Source organism: Nasonia vitripennis, chromosome 3 (assembly GCF_009193385.2).
Source record: "Nasonia vitripennis strain AsymCx chromosome 3, Nvit_psr_1.1, whole genome shotgun sequence".
Taxonomy (NCBI): Eukaryota; Metazoa; Arthropoda; class Insecta; order Hymenoptera; family Pteromalidae; genus Nasonia; species Nasonia vitripennis.
The window spans coordinates 20,554,528-20,571,293 of NC_045759.1; the positions used below are offsets into that span (position 1 = coordinate 20,554,528).

A 16,766-nucleotide genomic window follows, 5' to 3' on the forward strand; every position below is an offset into this window, starting at 1 on the left:
TCATATAACTTTTTGTCGCTCTTCTACTACTCGAAGTACTCATTTTTTAGTTCTTACGTAGCATAGAATCAAGCGCGCCAATTAAAAGCACTAATTATAGAAAATTTGGAAAATCGATCGAACCGAATCATAAGTGAGTTCGATTCGACGAGAGTCGCAGTCGATCGATTTTCCAAATAAGCTCGCAGCCCAGCCGCAATAATAATTCAGCCAGACTCACCACCACTAGACCACCACGAGAGCAAAGCTCTCTCTCTCTCTCTCTCTCTCTCTAACCCAATAATGTATACCCCCTGTAAAAAACCAACAACAACAAAATAATCCTACGAAAGAGCAAACAAACGAATGAGAGCCTCATCGCAAACTAGGGCACGTCCGTGCAGAGCCTCAGGATGATCCGGCCAGCGCGAAAGCGACGCGGATGTTCGCGGTGGGCGAAGTCGTGTGGGGCTGCGCCCGAGGTAGTGCCGCCTGGCCCGGCAAGGTCGAGGCGATCGGCGCGCTCCCAACCAGCCTCTCCAGCAGTCCTGGAGGCACCAACGCAGCAGCAGCAGCAACAGCAGGACCAACCGTCTGGATCAGGTGGTACGGCTCACAACGCGAGACAGGCCTCAGCCAAGTCGCAGTCAAGAGCCTTAAGTCCCTGTCAGAGGGCCTCGAAGCGCACCATCGCGCACGAAAGAAGTTCAGGAAGTGAGTGCGATACGCTTAGATTTTGCATCGATGGCTGTGAGAACGACTGCGTGAGAGAATGAGAGCACTAATATGACGTGGTGAGAATGTTGTTGATCCGAGCCAACGCTATATTGTATATATTAATACGCTGATGTGCACCCAGACCTGTTGAACCCCTCTGCTCTGTAAAAATTCTTATACCGTTTGGTTGAGTGACGATGTACCCGCTTAGGTCGATTATTATTTTTTTTCTTTTTCTTTAATTCAATCGCGTATGCCCACTGCCTTTGTCAGGAGAGGTTTGGAAAATTCATTATTTTTTTATGTATTTTTTTGTGTTTTCATGTATATTTTTAGATTTAATAGTCTTTGACTTTTGCTCAATTTATTTGTAAGATTCGAAGTTCGTTAAGACAAAATTAGCAAACCAACAGCCAATTACAGCTGAAAACACTTCGCCGTTCGACTTTTGTAATATCTCTGAAAAAATTCTTTCCTTATACAAACAAAGGCTATCAACTTTCTCAGTGTCTGCATGTTAATAGTATTGTAGAGTCTCTTGTTACGTGTTATGCATTTTCTTGACTGTGGTACTGTCGTTTGTGGTATCGGGTTGAAGTCTTTTTACACACTGCATACTTTTTACCTGAAAACGATCTTTTCTTCTGGTTGAAGCAAAGGCATCTCTGCTATTTCTATTTCTGCACATCTGGTCAAAATACTACGAAATTTTACTCGAATATTTTTCAAATCAAATTGCTAAACGGAGTATATTTTTATTTCGCGCGTACATTTCTGTTATTTACGGTTTCGAAAAAGCAAAACGGAATATTATTTACCAAAACATATTTTTCTTTTTGCTGCTCGCTATGAAGTAAACCTAGCTGTAAATATAGAGTATATCCGAAAACTAAACTTTGCATCCGACTAACATACCATAGAAACTCACACAATTTAAAAAAAAAATTGTCGTCCTCCGCACCTTTAGTATATAATAAACACCACAAACTAAACCCCCTGATGCACCTTGCCCAATGAGTTCCAGAACAAAAAGCCTAAAGCCATCTCTTATCCTGTCCTTCTAGAAGTCGTAAATTGAATACGCAACTGGAGAACGCGATCCAGGAGGCAATGGCCGAGCTGGACAACAAGCCAAAGCTCCAGTCCCAGCCGGACAACAGTATCAACAAGCCCAAACCTCGGGAGAAGCTCATAGCTCCGGCGACGCTCGTCGTTCCTGCTCCTCAGCAACAGCAGCAGCAGCGGACAATCGGCCTTAGGAAGACGCCCGGCAGGAAGGTGCCCCAGGTGGCCCTGGCCGTCGCTGTTGCTCCGCGCAAACAGGAGAGCTAGAGACGATTGTCTGATTCTTTCGGGTATTACGTCGAGGACTGAAGCGATCGTGCCTGCGTGCTTTTTGCTCGTTTGCTCGACGATCATCGAGGAGTTGCGATGATTTGGAAATAATTAATATAGTAACGAGCGAAAGGCACGAAGACACGAGAAGCTCTGAGAATCTTTTTATATAACGATGTAAAACTTTTACTCGTCTACGTTCAGTAGTAGGATGCGTCGTCTATTCGACTAGACGGATGAGCAAAATATGAATTGTACATAATTAGGCCTAATTGCGCAAGTGTTAGTGAGTAATATGGCAGAGGAAAGCGAATGGCGGTCACTTTATTCCTTTGATGTACGCGTATTGCGTATTGCGTAGATGAGAAAAAAAGGGAGGGTTTGGGGGCTACGAGAATCCAAATTGTACAGAGAATCGAAATTGTCTAGGTTAAAGAAAAAAAAAAAAGAGGAGAGAGAAAGACGAATGATGGTACGACGATTCAAACGAATAAAGCGCTTACTTGCTATTCGATTTTTTTTTGGTACATCGTTGTTGCGCTGAGAATACAATTATTGGATAAAATATCGTGGATTCTTCCGTACGCAGTGTTCTTGTGTAAAATTATGCGTTCTTGGAAAGAACGTAGATTTAGATGGTTTGAATCGTTTTTTAGTAGTTTTTAAGTCAGTGACTTAGTGGCTATGCTATTTTAGTAATTTTAACCATATTGTATATTGGAGTACAATTTTCATAATTTTACTTTGCATTATATATTTTGTGTAGACGTCTTGAAATGTTGAAGCAGTAAGAGTTTTAAATTAATTATTTTTGTAATAATGTGTTATAAACGAATCTCGATTTTTCGTACTATTTTATATTCGTTTTACTAAAAGAGTTTTTAGGTTTAATAAATGTGTATTATATGTATTTAAATTATTGTAAATTTAATCAATACTAACGCGACAGAACATTGATGTACATCCGTGGAAAGCGAACATATGAATTTAAACAATAATTCTTTTCTTAGTGCATCCGTATAAGCTTAAATTTCGATGACTGAATTGTTGACATATTACGTGTGCTACATATAAAATCAAATTAAGACTGTAATAACGCATCAAAGAATTCAATCAAAAAAGTCATTTTTAAAGGAATACCTATATATGAAATCAATCAAATTTAAAAATTGTAGACGCTTCCGCCATCGAAATTAAGAGCAACGTCCCAGTGAAACTAAAAATTGAAACGTAAGAAAAATATTAAAATTATGCTATTTGATGTTATAATGATGATATAATTTCGGTCGCTCGTCGCAATAAGAATTAGGAAATCAATCCTTTGGTGCTTAATCGCTCCTTACTCGGGAGTCGGAAAAGAAAAACTGTGTAAAGAAATGTTGTATAGAAAAAATTTAGAATATTTTATCGGATCGGCTGAAAAGAGTCGCGACTAAGAAACGAAATTTCTAGTTAAAGTTACTATCCTCGAAATCTACGATAAGTAAACCTTATCGCGTTAGTTTGCAAAAAGGAAGAGTTTAAAAATTATGAAAACCAGTGCAGCTTCGTTGACCAAATGAAAACGACCTAATGAAAGAAAAGAAACCAGTGATATACTTACTTTTTCCGCCATGAGCTTTTTGTTCCACGCTTGAAAGTGATACGTTAATACTTTGCTTGACATAATCAACGTACAATAGACAATAAAAAAATCGAGAAACGAGTATCAAAATGAAAAAGCTTAATACGATATAATAATATGTATGTGTGTAGACAGATGAAGCATATAAATGAGTAAAGGGATTTTTCTTCCAAGACTCCGCAGGCTTTTAAGCAGTCTATCGACGGCTCGCTCGTCAATGCTATTTACGTATAAAATGAAAAAAATAAAATAAAAGAAATAATGATGCAACTTAACGATAAACGGGTTCTGAAGATGTCTTAGTATTATGTCTTAAACGAGAATAAAAATAATAAACAGTTGTAAATAAGTCGTAGATCTTAGACCGCGAGCGATGTTATTATTATTACAATTATTATGATCATTATTATTACAATTATTAATGGTAGAATGTAAACTCTTATCAAAGTAAATCAAAAGCAAACATACCCAGTAAATTTTGAATCGAATGACCACAGCGAGCAGGTTTTTTTCTCTTTCGTTGTCGATGGATTTCCTTTTTTTAAATAAGAAGTTCTTTGTTGGATTAGTTGTATTATAAAGAATTTATCACCCCTGTAAAGTAGAAGTATATGTAAATTGTGTTTTTTAACGTTTATTTTTTTAAGACGCGACAAGAAAGTGCGAAAGTACATTATTTTATTGTATAAACGTTCTTTTTTCAATATCGAAATTGTGTATATTTATTTTATGTAAAGAATCTTATTATTTTCGTTGAGTCGCGGATTGTTTACATATCAGTGGCGGTGTAGGTCGACTGGAAAAATCTCAATTTTTAATAAACACAACATTTTTAAGGAAAAAGAATCAAAGTATCGATTTTAAACGATGATCAACTTTTTAAATGAACCGCAAAGTAAATAATAGTCGTGTATTTTTATTTCCTTATTCGAATCTCACGCGGACAAGAAAAGAAAAACACGACGAAATCAGAGGGACTGAATCAAACTTTGTAAACTTTTCTGCGTAAAACACACTAGCGGTAAACCATTTTTTCGTACGTGTGTATACTTTAGCGAAGAATAAAGTAGAAGGGAATTAAGTAAAGAAAAATCAAGTGTCTACGTATATTTTTCCCCAACGTCGTAGACGAACAGAACCGCGTTTGTACTTCTGACATTAATTTTACAAATATTGAAGACATAATAAAGTGGCTCTACGATGTTAGACGAGATATTTTGCAGAGTACGTATTTCCATGACAGCGATTTTATAGAATATACAAAGCAGATGAAAGACCGTAACATTAATCAAAAAGAGTTTTTAAACGACAACGCGGATGGTTTTAGATGGCAATGGCGTGACTTTGCGAATTCGGTTCTGTCGTCGTACTTCTTAAAAATGTAAGCATTTCTAAATGGGAACACGCTTTTCAAAAGTGAGTATAAACAAACAAAAAATAAATAAAATACACAAAACGAGGGCTTTCATCGATGCGTTTTCGCGCTAACGAAATTCTTGAACAAAAACCAAACACTTTTTTAAAAGCATTGAGTCATTCGAGGTGTAGCTTTCCCGTGAAGTACACGAAAGAAAATATAGCGAAGGCGCATCATATTAGCCTGACAATGGCGCGATGGTCAAAAGATTTACTTGAGGATCCTACAATAGCGTTTAATAAACACAGAAACAATAGAGATTAAAAAGGTATATAAAGTTAAAAAAGTACATGAAATATTATATTATACTTGACAAAAAAAAAAATAATAATAATAAAGTAACAATGAATGCCGCGAGGCTACGATGGACTTTTCAATGTTCACGGAATATATAAATGAGAGAACGCGCAGTGTAAATAGATTCATAATGTCTTTATTCCTAAAAGAATGCATCATACCATCCATTAATCGTACTAAACGGTAAATATTAAACGAATGTTTTTTTATGCGTGAGCGGAAAATTGCGTGAGAGGGACATAAGTAGTGAGTAGAGAACTTAGTCGGAATCATATGTGAATAAATAACGCTTTGCGAGCAACTCTTAACACATACCTACACATACACCCCAGTATCAAACTAACAGAAACAAAAGCGTGCGTTTGCTGATCGAAGAACAATTTTCCTGGGATTGGGAACAAAAAGAAAACAAAACAAAGTAAAAAATAATGCGTCGCAAAATGTAGAGAAAGGGCAGGCAGATGAAAATGTGGTATCAACGAGTTCTCGTTTCGTTCCTAAAAGTAAAAATATAAAATAAAAGTGAATGAGAAAATGATTATCAAAAGACCTTCAGGTACTCGTATTGTAGGCGACTTATTGTTAAACTAAATTTAGCGACGGGTGTAGAGAGACATCGAAACAAAAAAAAACTATGTAATGAAAAATCTTTTTAGATATTTCAGATTCTTGAAAAGTTTTACGAATGGTTTTAAGGAACAAAAAAAAATAAAATTTCGCGATTTTCCGGTAAATTTTTTACGCGAGGGAATTGTTTGTGCACACGTGCGCATTATACATGCGCGAATCAAAGCGACGAGCAGAAAGGGGGGAAAAGTAGACGAGGCATCGGTGGTTAATTATAGTAAGAGATGATAATTTTTCTATTTACAGACTAAGTACCGACAAGGATAAATTTAAACAAAGCAGAATAATTAAACGATAAACGCGCGGTGTATGATATAACATATAGCGAGAACAATGTACTTTGTGCGTGCGAGCGAGAGAGATTATACGTGTGTATCTGTTTTGAGAGCGTTGAATTAGAAACAAGGATGTTGATGAGAAAAAAAATGAAGTAAATAGAAGACACAGACCCCACCTCCCCGCTCCTCACGATTAGATGACAAATTAGCAAAGCTATACATATATACATACATTATTTAATATTTGGCATAATATTTATATATAAAAAGTATATATATACATACGGATCATTAAAGAGATAAATGATAGAGCGTAAAATATAAGCAAAGGTGGAAGAGCGCGCGCGCGGAAGGAGAAAGTAGTCAAAAAAAAGAAGATAAAAATAAAAAAAATACACACTTGCGGCTAAGGAGAGGTGACGAAAGCGAGGGGGAGCGTGTGCAAGCAGTATAGTTGGGCATGAGATGTCGAGAGATGATTTTAAAAGGAGGATTGTCAGCCGAGGAAAAGTATGAAGCTATGTGATCTATTAAAACTAGTAGCTTTTAGCTGTAAAGACTTATACTTTATTTTGTAAATTTTGTTTATACAATGTTTGATCGTCGCATAATACTATTGTATGTGAATACATAAGTTAATAAATGATTAACATGTGAAGTTAAAAGAAAGCAACTGCTCCGATTATTTTCCTCCTATGATTCTCCAAGCTTATACTTTGAGCTTACGCGTTCTATACGGATCGATAAATTGTTGCAAAATTCAAGCTGCAAATCCCTTTTTTTTAACCGAGTCTATTTTCATAATTCGAAATTACTCGTCGTTGCGCCTCGAAGAAATTCCAGAGATAGTAAAGTGGAAATTTCAATATCGCCCCCTAGCCTACCCGCACGGCTGCGTTCCACGGCGTTTATTAAATATTTACAGGTCAATGAAAATCCTCGACTGATGAGAGCCGTACAGCCGCATCTATCCGCGCACTGCATCGTATAAAACCAGACGTGTTTACCAGCCGCTATACCATGATCGTCTCGAAAAGTAAGTGTATACATAAATAACATTTATTTCGCCGCTGATGGAAAACGAAACGCGCGTGTGCAAACAGAAATTAATACACCCCCGGCGGCAGCCGACTCTCTGGCGAATTGTAAATTTCGTTTATTCTATATAAAACATAAGCGAACGCGCGCGTATGCAAACTAGCGCTCCCGGGCGATATTCAAAAATTGATAGAGCGAAAAATTAATTTAAAAAAAACCGCTCTCCTCTCGGTCGGCTGTTTTCTTTCGAAAAAGTCCGCACTCCTCGTCGCCTCGATTCTTCGTATATCCTCTTTCTCCGCGTGCGCGCGAGCGAGAGCGACTCTAATGAGCCACTCTCGGCTGCCCATTATATGGCCTCTATCCCTTCTCACGCTCCGTTTCTATGCATGTTCACGTCTCGCGTATTTTTTCAGCAGCACCGAGTAAACCTCATAGTCAAGAGAGAGAGAGAGAGAGAGAGAGAGAGAGCCCGGGGCCTGTGTTTGTTACGGATTTTCGACTCGCCTGTTTTTGCAATGCAAATTGCGCGCGGCAGTGAGAGCGGCGCGCGCGAGAGTGTTACTTCTTAAAACAATGAGCTACTGGATGGAGATGAGGCTGCTGCTTATCCGCGAGGCAGTGGAGGGATATACCGGTCGGTTGCTTTTTCCCGCGTCTTGAAAAAAAAAAAAAAAATAAAATAAAATAAAAAAAAAGTGTAAAACGCACGCTAACCCCGAAACAACTGACGCCCTCGCGTAAACAACAAGCAAACCCAGTTTTTCGCTCGGGAATTTTTCACCAAGTTCCGTCTCGAAAGAAGCTTATAAGTAACAGACGAGAAGAATGAGGTGGCCAGGCGAGCCGAAGCCCCTCCACGGCGGTCTGCAGGTCCGCGAGGTGAGATCCCGCAAGTTGGGTACTTATATGCTAGCGATGGAAGTTTAATCGGTTGTTTGCTCGGCTTCGAGGACGACTGCTCGTACGTTTGGCAAATTCCGGTGAGCGAGCGCTGCGACTGGGTCCGCAAGACCGATGACTGCCGCGTCGACTCCTTTGTGCCCTACCCGACTCTGCTCTTCTGCAGCTTCGGCACCGAGAGCTCGGCCGTGTTTGCCCTCGGACTCGCGCTGCTGGTCCTCTGGCTGCTCTATCTGTTCCTCGTTCTGGGCACCACCGCCGACACCTTGTATGACACTATACTATCTTCGTTTCATTGTTTTATTCATACAAGACACAGCTTCCGTCGCAGCTTCTGCCCGTCGCTCTCGATCATCGCCTCGGTGCTGAGGCTGTCGGAGAACATCGCGGGCGTGACGATCCTGGCCTTCGGCAACGGCTCGCCGGACATCTTCACGTCGCTGGTGACGAGCGAGGACGAGCGGCTGATCATGTTCACCGAGCTCATCGGCGCCGGCGTCTTCGTCACGGCCATTATCGCCGGCTCCGTCGTCGTCTGCTCGCCCTTTCGACTGCAGCCCAGGTACTTTGTCCGGGACGCCTGCTTCTACATCCTGGCCGCCTGCTGGATCAGCTACGTCGTGGGCGACGACGTGGTGCACCTGTGGGAGGCTCTCAGTGCGTTGATTCTCTCTTGAAAAACGATTACTCGATCGCGGAACCAACTTGACTTTCCAAAAAAGGCTGCATCCTCATCTACGTCCTGTTCATCGTGGTGGTGGTGTCGATGCAAAAAGCGGAGAACCGTCGCGACCGTCGCAACAGCAAGTATCAAAATAAATAAATAAATGAAGCGGACTATGGCTGGGGGAGGACTACTCTGATGGTTATACACGCCGTAGAGCGTATGCCAAGGCTGCAGGACCCGGAGGTACTGCGGGCCTTCGTGGAGAATCGTCGCTCGGACTCGGGAGCACCGCTGCCGAGGCCGCTGCGCTCGCGAGCCTTCGACGTCCAGGCGAAACTCGGTGAGCCGAGGAGTTTCCGTTTACTTTGACCGAGTTTTACCCGCTGATGATGCTGTATATAGTGTATAAATTTGCTTGGGAGTTACACTCGATATTGTGTTACACGCGAGGGAGAGGCTTTACGAACGCCTATAGGTATATACCCACTGATGATTCTTGCAAGGCTGCGCGCGCGATTGGCTCTTGGTTTACTCGCCGACGATCGAGTTTCTGGGATATAGCTTCGAGTATACCAGGGTTCTTCTTCGCGCTTATGGAGCCTAGATATAGAAGAAATGAAAACTATTTCATTATTTTTACTCTCAGCCAATCACACAGACACAGCGTTATATCGTAACAAAACCAACATCCCGCACCTCAGACGTCGCCATCACTCGCGAGGTCGAGCGGGAAGGCGCTGCAGCAACCGGTTCCGTCCTCCCTCCACCCCCGTCCACGTCGAGGCCTCGCGGACTCGTCCGCGAATTCTTCTACGACGCCAGCCCCATAAACCTGGACGAGTGGCGTCGCTCTAAGCCGACGGTGAAGCTGCTGCTGGTGCTGCGGGCGCCCTTCATGCTGGTCCTTCAACTCTGCGTGCCGGTCGTCAACGAGACGGCCGAGAAACGCGGCTGGTCGAAACTGCTCAACTGCGCGCAGATTTGGCTGACGCCCCTCGTCGCCCTTTGCGTGCTCGAGTGTGAGTCGTGTGACTTTCAGCTGAGGTTGATGGAGAACCTGGGAAGTTAATTATCGCTCGATTGACAGTGTGGGACGCGCGGCTGGGACCCGTTCCTCTGATGCTCGCCTTCTTCTGCTGCACCACTGCGATCGCGCTGCTCATCTTCTGCACGACTGCCGTGGATCGGATCCCCAAGTACCACAACGTAAGCTCCGCAGAAAAAATCGCCCTAAAAACCAGACGCACACTCAATCCTTTGAAAATAAAACCCAGAAAAAAAAAATTCCACCCCATCGGCCGAACAAAGGGTCGCGAGGCCGTACCTACCGTGCAATATCGAACATATCGGGCAGTCCATCGTGATACATGTCCATCAATCGCAGGCTCTGGCGTTTGTGGGATTCCTGACGGCGATGCTGGTCGTTTACGCGGTCGCCCAGGAAGTGATGGCCGTGCTGGAGTGCGTCGGCTTCGCCAGTGGCATCTCCGATGCTATGCTCGGCATCACCCTACTCGCCTGGGGCAACAGCGTTGGCGGTAAATACTTTTCGCTTCCACGCGATGTGTGTGCGGGGACGCGCGGACGGACTAATTACGCGCGAGCCGCGGCGAGCCGAGCTGATGGGGTGCAGGGCACCAAGACACTTTATGACGATGTTGTATGCATAGGGAGAGGGCTAGTCAGCTGCTGGATTTTGGGGGTGCGATGATTACTACTGCTCGTTTGCGGATGGGTTGCAGGTATCGTTCGAAATTTATTTGACCGATGCGGCCGTAATTTTTCTGTTTTATTTGCAGACCTGATATCCAACGTAACGATCGCCCGAAAGGGCTACCCTCGCATGGGTTTCTCCGCCTGCTTCGGAGGTCCGATGTTCAACACTCTGTTGGGACTTGGTCTGACTTTCGGCATATCGGCGGCTCGAAGCTCCGAGCTGAAGATACGCATCCGTACAAGCGACATGGCTCCCGGATGTCTGGCTTTTCTCCTCATCTCCCTGGTCAGCTCGATGATCTATCTCTGCACGACGGGCTTCGTCGCTAGGAAGTCCTACGGCTACCTGCTCTACAGCGTTTACGCGGCTTTCATGCTCATCAACGTGCTCAGCGAGGTGCACTTTATTCATCCCTTGGGCACCGATCACCGACCCGATGATGTGTTGGGAAGCGATTGAAGTAATAAAGTTATAAATATCGAAATAGCTGCCAACTATTTTTCCCGGAAATGAATTTTACTGCGAAGCAGTTCTATAGCCTTTGCGCGACACGTCTTGAGCTTAAATTCTCTGAAAGAACATATACCTCGCACACTCGCGCTCGAGGGTATTCCGTCGAGCAGAAGAGACATCAGCTGAGAAAAACTTGAATACGAACAATGAGCACACGTCCACTATTGAAGCTCTCCAAGTTATGCGTAAAAATTTCACCGTACAGGAGTCCAGCTATACATATACACCCTCACTCGATCTCCGCACAAATATCGAATATCCCTCTACGCATTGAAATATCAAAAAATATATGAAATCCCTTGAAAAGGAACATTTGCAGATGAAAAAAAACACACACACACACGGGCACACGCACACACACACACTCATACACACATCCTCTGCAGGTCAGCAAATAAACGATCGCAATATACATCCCGAATAAATACTCTTTAATGCACAAGAAACGCTTCATTTCCACGAATCCTCTACACGCCCTACACTTTTCATCAGCACCATCATACACTCGAACCTCCTCCTCTCGTGTACAGCGCTAGAATAAAAATCGCGGCTTCCGCTTAATCCGAAAGTTACACATACGCGAGTGTATTCCACTCATTTTAATGCCTCGCTCTCTTTAATTGCGCACACTTTATACGTACAACAAGCTCGCAGATGAGCTCGAAACAAAATTGATGGCACACACACACACACACACACACATACACCGGGGCCGTTGTGTTCTGTTTTTGCTTTTAGCCAAAGTGATGCAGCGCTGCAGCGAGTAGTTTTCGTTTTTTTCCCACCGTTCGTTTTGTCCTCGTTATACGCGGCGGCCCAGTATTGAGAGGAAAAAAGGCCGAGAGTATGTGTGTGTGTGTGTGTGTGCGAGGCGAAATGTTTTCGCGCATTTTACGGGGCACGACTCGCAGCTGAATGTTAACGCGTATTTTGAATGTGCATCGGCCGACGACTCTGGCTGGGTTAGGTTTCGGCCGGAGCTTTATAATAACGAATGGATTCGAAAATGGTTCCGGGATATTGCGAGCTTTGACTTCGCGAGCGTGTTTGTTTGGATACGGATAGAGCGAGCTTTCGGTGAGCTTCGATTTCAATAATTTTAGATATCATCACTCAAGCTTCACGCCACAACTTCTGTTTATGCTAATTTCCCTCGCTACACGTCATAATGCACACGCGTGTACTGCTACTCCCGACGCGGTTGCACTCGGCGCTTTAATGCATTGTTGCATTAAAGCGACGGATTAGACTAACAGGAAAGTTTCGCCGAACTTGGGGGGCTAAAAGTTCGGACGCGAGAGAGAGAGAGAGAGAGAGAGAGAGAGAGAGAGAGAGAGAGAGAGAGAGAGAGAGAGGCTTAAAGCGACGGAAGGGAGTTTGTTTAACGCTTAAGTGACGAGGGAATCGTGAACTATCCCGTATTTATATATTACCCGATGTTTACACTTTTATCCCTCCGTGTCGAATGAAACGCGCGCGGTGTGTATTTCATTTCGTCGATTATGAAGGCGACATGAATCTCGCTCGTTTGGCAAACATGGAATACTTGCGCGATGAAATTTTGATGGATTTCGGATAATAACCAAACGGTCCGCTATAAATACGCATGCGCGTTTGTATTTTATGAATATTTCCGGAGCAACCAGAGCGAAATGAAAAAAATTTTAACGAGCGCCGTAAAGCTAAAATGTCCATCGCTACACACGTAACAATAACGTATCATCGCATTATAATACAAAGACATCGCGTATATATTGTCAAGCTCGAGGCCCTCGACGATAACGCATGTCCGCAAGCCTCGCGAATGAATAATCACGTCCTCGTTGCGATTCTCGGGACTATACTCGTGTTATAATATAACAACGAGCAGCAGCGGCTCGCTGTACACAGCTCTCTCTCGACGTTCGAATAAATCCGAGGCAATTACGCGCGCGGATGCAAGTACGACATTCATTAGTGTAACAGATGCTGGGGCCGATGATTAAGGACGGATCGGGGTCAATTTCGAGGTGGCTTGCACAGGCGTGCAAAACTAATTTTATGCAAATTCAAGCGCCCTGCGCGACCCTCCCGCGAGCGCGTATATAATACACGCAGAGGGCATTATTCGCAGCTGCGAGCTGGCGAATCGTCGATCGCTCGAAACTTTTCTCCCGCTCAGCGCGAGCTTGCCGAGTCGATGAGGGAATTTCAACTTTTCGATGGATATTGCTTCTATCTGAGAATCGATCCGTGTTGACGGCAGGTTCTCGCTTTTTAAAAAAATTTGATTTAGTCAATGCTCCTTTGCTGTATATTTTATTTCGTACTTTGGACAACATTACGATAATGGGTTGGACATCGGCATTCTCCTTGAGCTTCTGACCGTAGACGCGGCATCTGGCGCCTGTCCGTGCGCTGAAAAACGAATAATACAATATTAGATTATAGAAATTTTTTTAAAAATTCGCAAATGAAAATATAAATACCTTGATGAGCTCGATTTCCTCGGTCTTGAAACTGACCTGCCGATCTCTCCGTCCTGGGGACCCACTGTTTCGGAGCATAATAATTCCTTGTCGTACTCTGGTGATGCTGAGGCTGCCTTTCCATCGTACTGGACATGTTTAACCTGTGTGGATTCTCAAAGAACACGAGATTCTGAAAACAAAACAAACTACACTAAACTTCAACTAGCACAAGACCGCAAATAATAAAAATCACACACAAACGGCAAATGACATAAATTGAAAAAAAAAAAAAAAGAAAAAGAAAACTAGAAAAAGTTTTAAGTTTTAAGATATTCGTTTTTCAAATAAACTTAAATGCTTGACTTGGCAAACAAATAAACTAAGTTGATTGTAACTCTAGTCATTCCTCCAGAGACAATACCGTACTTTTCGACGACTCTGCATGCAAAAATCCGCTTGGTACCGAAAAACAAACGCAGCGCATACCCATCATCCGTACCTAATCAATTCAATTATATCTCTCCCGCAACAATCCTCCAGACACACTCGCAGGGAAGGCAGCCCATAATTGACAAAGACTTTCATCCCTTATATATACCCTCCGACAAAAAGTCACTCTCCCGGCATAATTCCCAGGATTAGCCCTGACATCCCCTCTATCCAAACATCAACCTTCTTCCCTCCTCGCAACTCTCAACTCTTTATACCGCTCGCGCGCATTCATTCCGCACCCTCGCAGACGCGCACTCAGACAGTCGCGGCGGCGACGTTATCGTCCCGCGTTTTAAGCTGTCCCTCAGCGCGCGGCGACGGCGAGTCCCGATAAGGGGCCGAGAGTCTTCAAAAGAACGTCCCGGATGACAGCTTTATGACGGGGACAAAGCCGCTAATTAATTAGGGAGCGAGTTGCGACTTGGTTGTCTGCGAGATAAGCAAAGTTTCGAGGAGCTACAGGCTCGCACTCTTTCCGTTTGTCTTTTGCGCGATTTACTTGCTTGCGGGAGGGCTATTATTGCTTTATCGAGCGTAACTTTTCGATTTACGTATGATAATAGTCGAGTGTTGAGAACGTTTCTTGTAGTTTAATTGGAAGTTAGAAGAGACGCGTTTGAATTTGCCGGGCAATATGGCCGCCGACCAATCGACTGCTTTCCCGCGTTTTCGCGCGGAGCAGCGGCTCGATGGCAGCATGCGGTTGATGTTGTACTCGCGTGTCAGGTCAGTCGCCGCTATGCAGTGTTTTTGTTGTGATACGTGCATGATTTTGACGTTTATCGAGTGAACAAAGTTTATCTGTCGGTGCAGTTGTTGTTGGTGTCGAGCCGAGAGAAGTCCGTGAGTAGTTCTCGGAAATTTAACCTCCGACATTGGATTTTGACACTTGTATAGGAATGTCGTGTTTATATTTTGTTCCTTTTCGTTGATAGTATGGCGAGATTTTTGTTGACAGCTTGCTTACCAAGTTTTTGTTAAGCATTTGCCGATATTGGGTTGGTTTTTCACGGCAAAAAGTATTTTTTTCAACAGTTAGAGAAGTATTTCCATTCGTTTGTTATTAGAAATTAGTCTCTCTCTTCATTACTCATGGTTTCATGGTTTTTCCTACAATCTAATCTGAATTACTTTGATAATTCCAACTATATTTTGATGATGCTTATTTTGTAGCGATAATCAGTCAAAATGACAGCTGCAGCACTTCAGATATCAGATGTGATTTACGCTGAGTTAACAGCAACCTGTGATGCTCTTGGTTACAACGATGGAAATAAGTTTCTCTTGGACAAAAATGCTATAGGTAAATTGACATTTTAAAACTGATACACGGCCATTGACAAAAAAGTTTCTCCCCAAATTTTCACATTAATTGTAAATAAACTGTTTTTTACAGAGGTCCTCAAAGACTTGATCAGATATCTGAAAAGGGATGACGATATTCATTCTGTTCGACGTTATCTTGGACATTCAAAATTACTACAAAGAGATTTACTGAAAATATTTGTAGAGCATGTCAACAAAACAGAGTTGTGGAATGTACTTTTGAGATTATTGATCAACTTGACCAGTCCTGCATTGATGGTATACAATGAGGAACTTCCATCAGAAAAAATTACTCGGAGTTATTATCTCCAGATACTGTCGCATCTACAAGAGTACAAGAGTGCTATGGCAAATGATGCAGTTTGGGGTATTATACACGAAAAGATGAAGAATATTTTAACCATCGTAAGTCAGTTGCATAGGTAAATTCTAAATATCTTTGCAACAAGTATGAACCAATACTCTTTGATTTACAGGAAAGTGAAGAGCGAGGAGAAGAGAATGAGATGATAATGGAAAGGATACTCACTCTGATACGGAATGTATTACGAGTACCTGCAAGTGACTCTGAAAACAGAACAGATAATGATACATCCATTCACGATGAGGTGAAGCTACTATACATTTGTGTTTCTATAACACAGTATTGATCAATTTACGATGCAATTTCATGATTATCCTTGTTTCAGGTATTATTTGCTCTCAACACAACTGGTGTAACTGAACTACTTGTGTACATTGCCAGCTCTAGTAAAGAGCAGCAATACCATATGCAAATATTAGAAGTAATTTTTTATTGTCAAACCTTGTTTATAATTAAACTGTTGCTCTGAAACGTTGTTCATTTACATATTGCTTTCAGATAATTGCATTCATGCTGCAAGGTCAGAATCCTGCGAGGCTTGCCAGAGTTGGACTGCAGCGCAGTAATCATGAGAAAGAAGCTGAAGAAGCAAGACTTGTGCTCATGCGACAAAAAGAGCAAGCTGAAAAGCTGGCCAAAATGAAGAAATATGCTGGATCGAGGTATAATTACATCTTTATAAATTCCAATACTTTATCGCGAATAAATCTGTAGTTTTCAAATTAATTTATTCAACTCGAACTCCGAAACAACGTTCGCGAACGCTTTCAAATTTCCAGCATTAACAATCGTGTAAATACCAAATCCTCAGCACAGAAACAAACAACTTTAACCGCGAACCTCCAAAACAAACGTACGAATACGAAGGTAAAGCGCAAACAACGTCATTAAAAATTCCACGATCCGCTCGTAAAAGCTCCCGCAAAGTCCCGCAGCATCGCACAACTAAACCAGCCAGCAACGCTACTCTTCAGGCAGAAAAACACTGGACAATTTGTAATTCGACTGCCGCAGCTTTTTCT

The 16,766-nt window shown here is 42.5% G+C and overlaps 3 protein-coding genes across 20 annotated transcripts in view; all 3 read left to right on the forward strand.

Annotated features, from left to right (window-relative positions):
- Nucleotides 1-6,078, forward strand: part of LOC100121276 (AF4/FMR2 family member 4) — a 166,108-nt gene extending 160,030 nt beyond the window's left edge. For 5 of the 10 annotated variants that reach the window (XM_031927212.2, XM_031927213.2, XM_031927215.2 and 2 more), the window contains 2 exons: nt 369-693; nt 1,761-6,078. In XM_031927212.2, the coding sequence (XP_031783072.1) occupies nt 369-693; nt 1,761-2,028 (593 nt within the window). In that variant the 3' untranslated portion in view covers nt 2,029-6,078. The other 5 variants (XM_031927216.2, XM_032597819.1, XM_031927218.2 and 2 more) reach the window with 3 other exon arrangements.
- A 1,912-nt stretch (nt 6,079-7,990) lies between these two features.
- Nucleotides 7,991-10,787, forward strand: LOC100679203 (mitochondrial sodium/calcium exchanger protein-like). Of its 5 annotated transcripts, none has more exons than XM_031927232.2 (10): nt 7,991-8,194; nt 8,266-8,483; nt 8,535-8,872; nt 8,938-9,018; nt 9,097-9,222; nt 9,584-9,901; nt 9,970-10,088; nt 10,267-10,420; nt 10,553-10,584; nt 10,682-10,787. In XM_031927232.2, exons 1-10 carry the CDS (start codon nt 8,141-8,143, stop codon nt 10,685-10,687), a joined length of 1,446 nt encoding a protein of 481 aa, XP_031783092.1. In that variant the 5' UTR covers nt 7,991-8,140; the 3' UTR covers nt 10,688-10,787. The 5 variants fall into 5 exon arrangements, with proteins under 5 accessions (XP_031783092.1, XP_031783091.1, XP_031783089.1 ...); XM_031927231.2 differs by having other exon boundaries at nt 10,553-10,624; nt 10,682-10,759; XM_031927229.2 differs by having other exon boundaries at nt 10,267-10,584.
- A 253-nt stretch (nt 10,788-11,040) lies between these two features.
- The window catches only part of LOC100121375 (protein timeless homolog), a 95,780-nt gene continuing 90,054 nt past the window's right edge, over nt 11,041-16,766 (forward strand). The window contains exons 1-7 of one of the 5 annotated variants that reach the window (XM_031927224.2): nt 13,976-14,897; nt 14,990-15,097; nt 15,228-15,357; nt 15,451-15,785; nt 15,857-15,988; nt 16,070-16,165; nt 16,243-16,406. In XM_031927224.2, the coding sequence (XP_031783084.1) occupies nt 15,243-15,357; nt 15,451-15,785; nt 15,857-15,988; nt 16,070-16,165; nt 16,243-16,406 (842 nt within the window). In that variant the 5' untranslated portion in view covers nt 13,976-14,897; nt 14,990-15,097; nt 15,228-15,242. Of the gene's footprint in view, nt 11,060-13,975; nt 14,898-14,989; nt 15,150-15,227; nt 15,358-15,450; nt 15,786-15,856; nt 15,989-16,069; nt 16,166-16,242; nt 16,407-16,766 lie in introns of those variants that run through there. The other 4 variants (XM_031927223.2, XM_032597820.1, XM_031927225.2 and 1 more) reach the window with 4 other exon arrangements.

Coding starts and splice junctions, on each gene's coding strand:
- LOC100679203 (XM_031927228.2), top strand. CDS start 8,141: ATGAGGTGGCCAGGCGAGCCGAAGCCCCTCCACGGCGGTCTGCAGGTC. Junction 8,873..8,937: donor GCACCTGTGGGAGGCTCTCA/GTGCGTTGATTC, acceptor TTTCCAAAAAAG/GCTGCATCCTCATCTACGTC. Junction 10,089..10,266: donor GGATCCCCAAGTACCACAAC/GTAAGCTCCGCA, acceptor CATCAATCGCAG/GCTCTGGCGTTTGTGGGATT.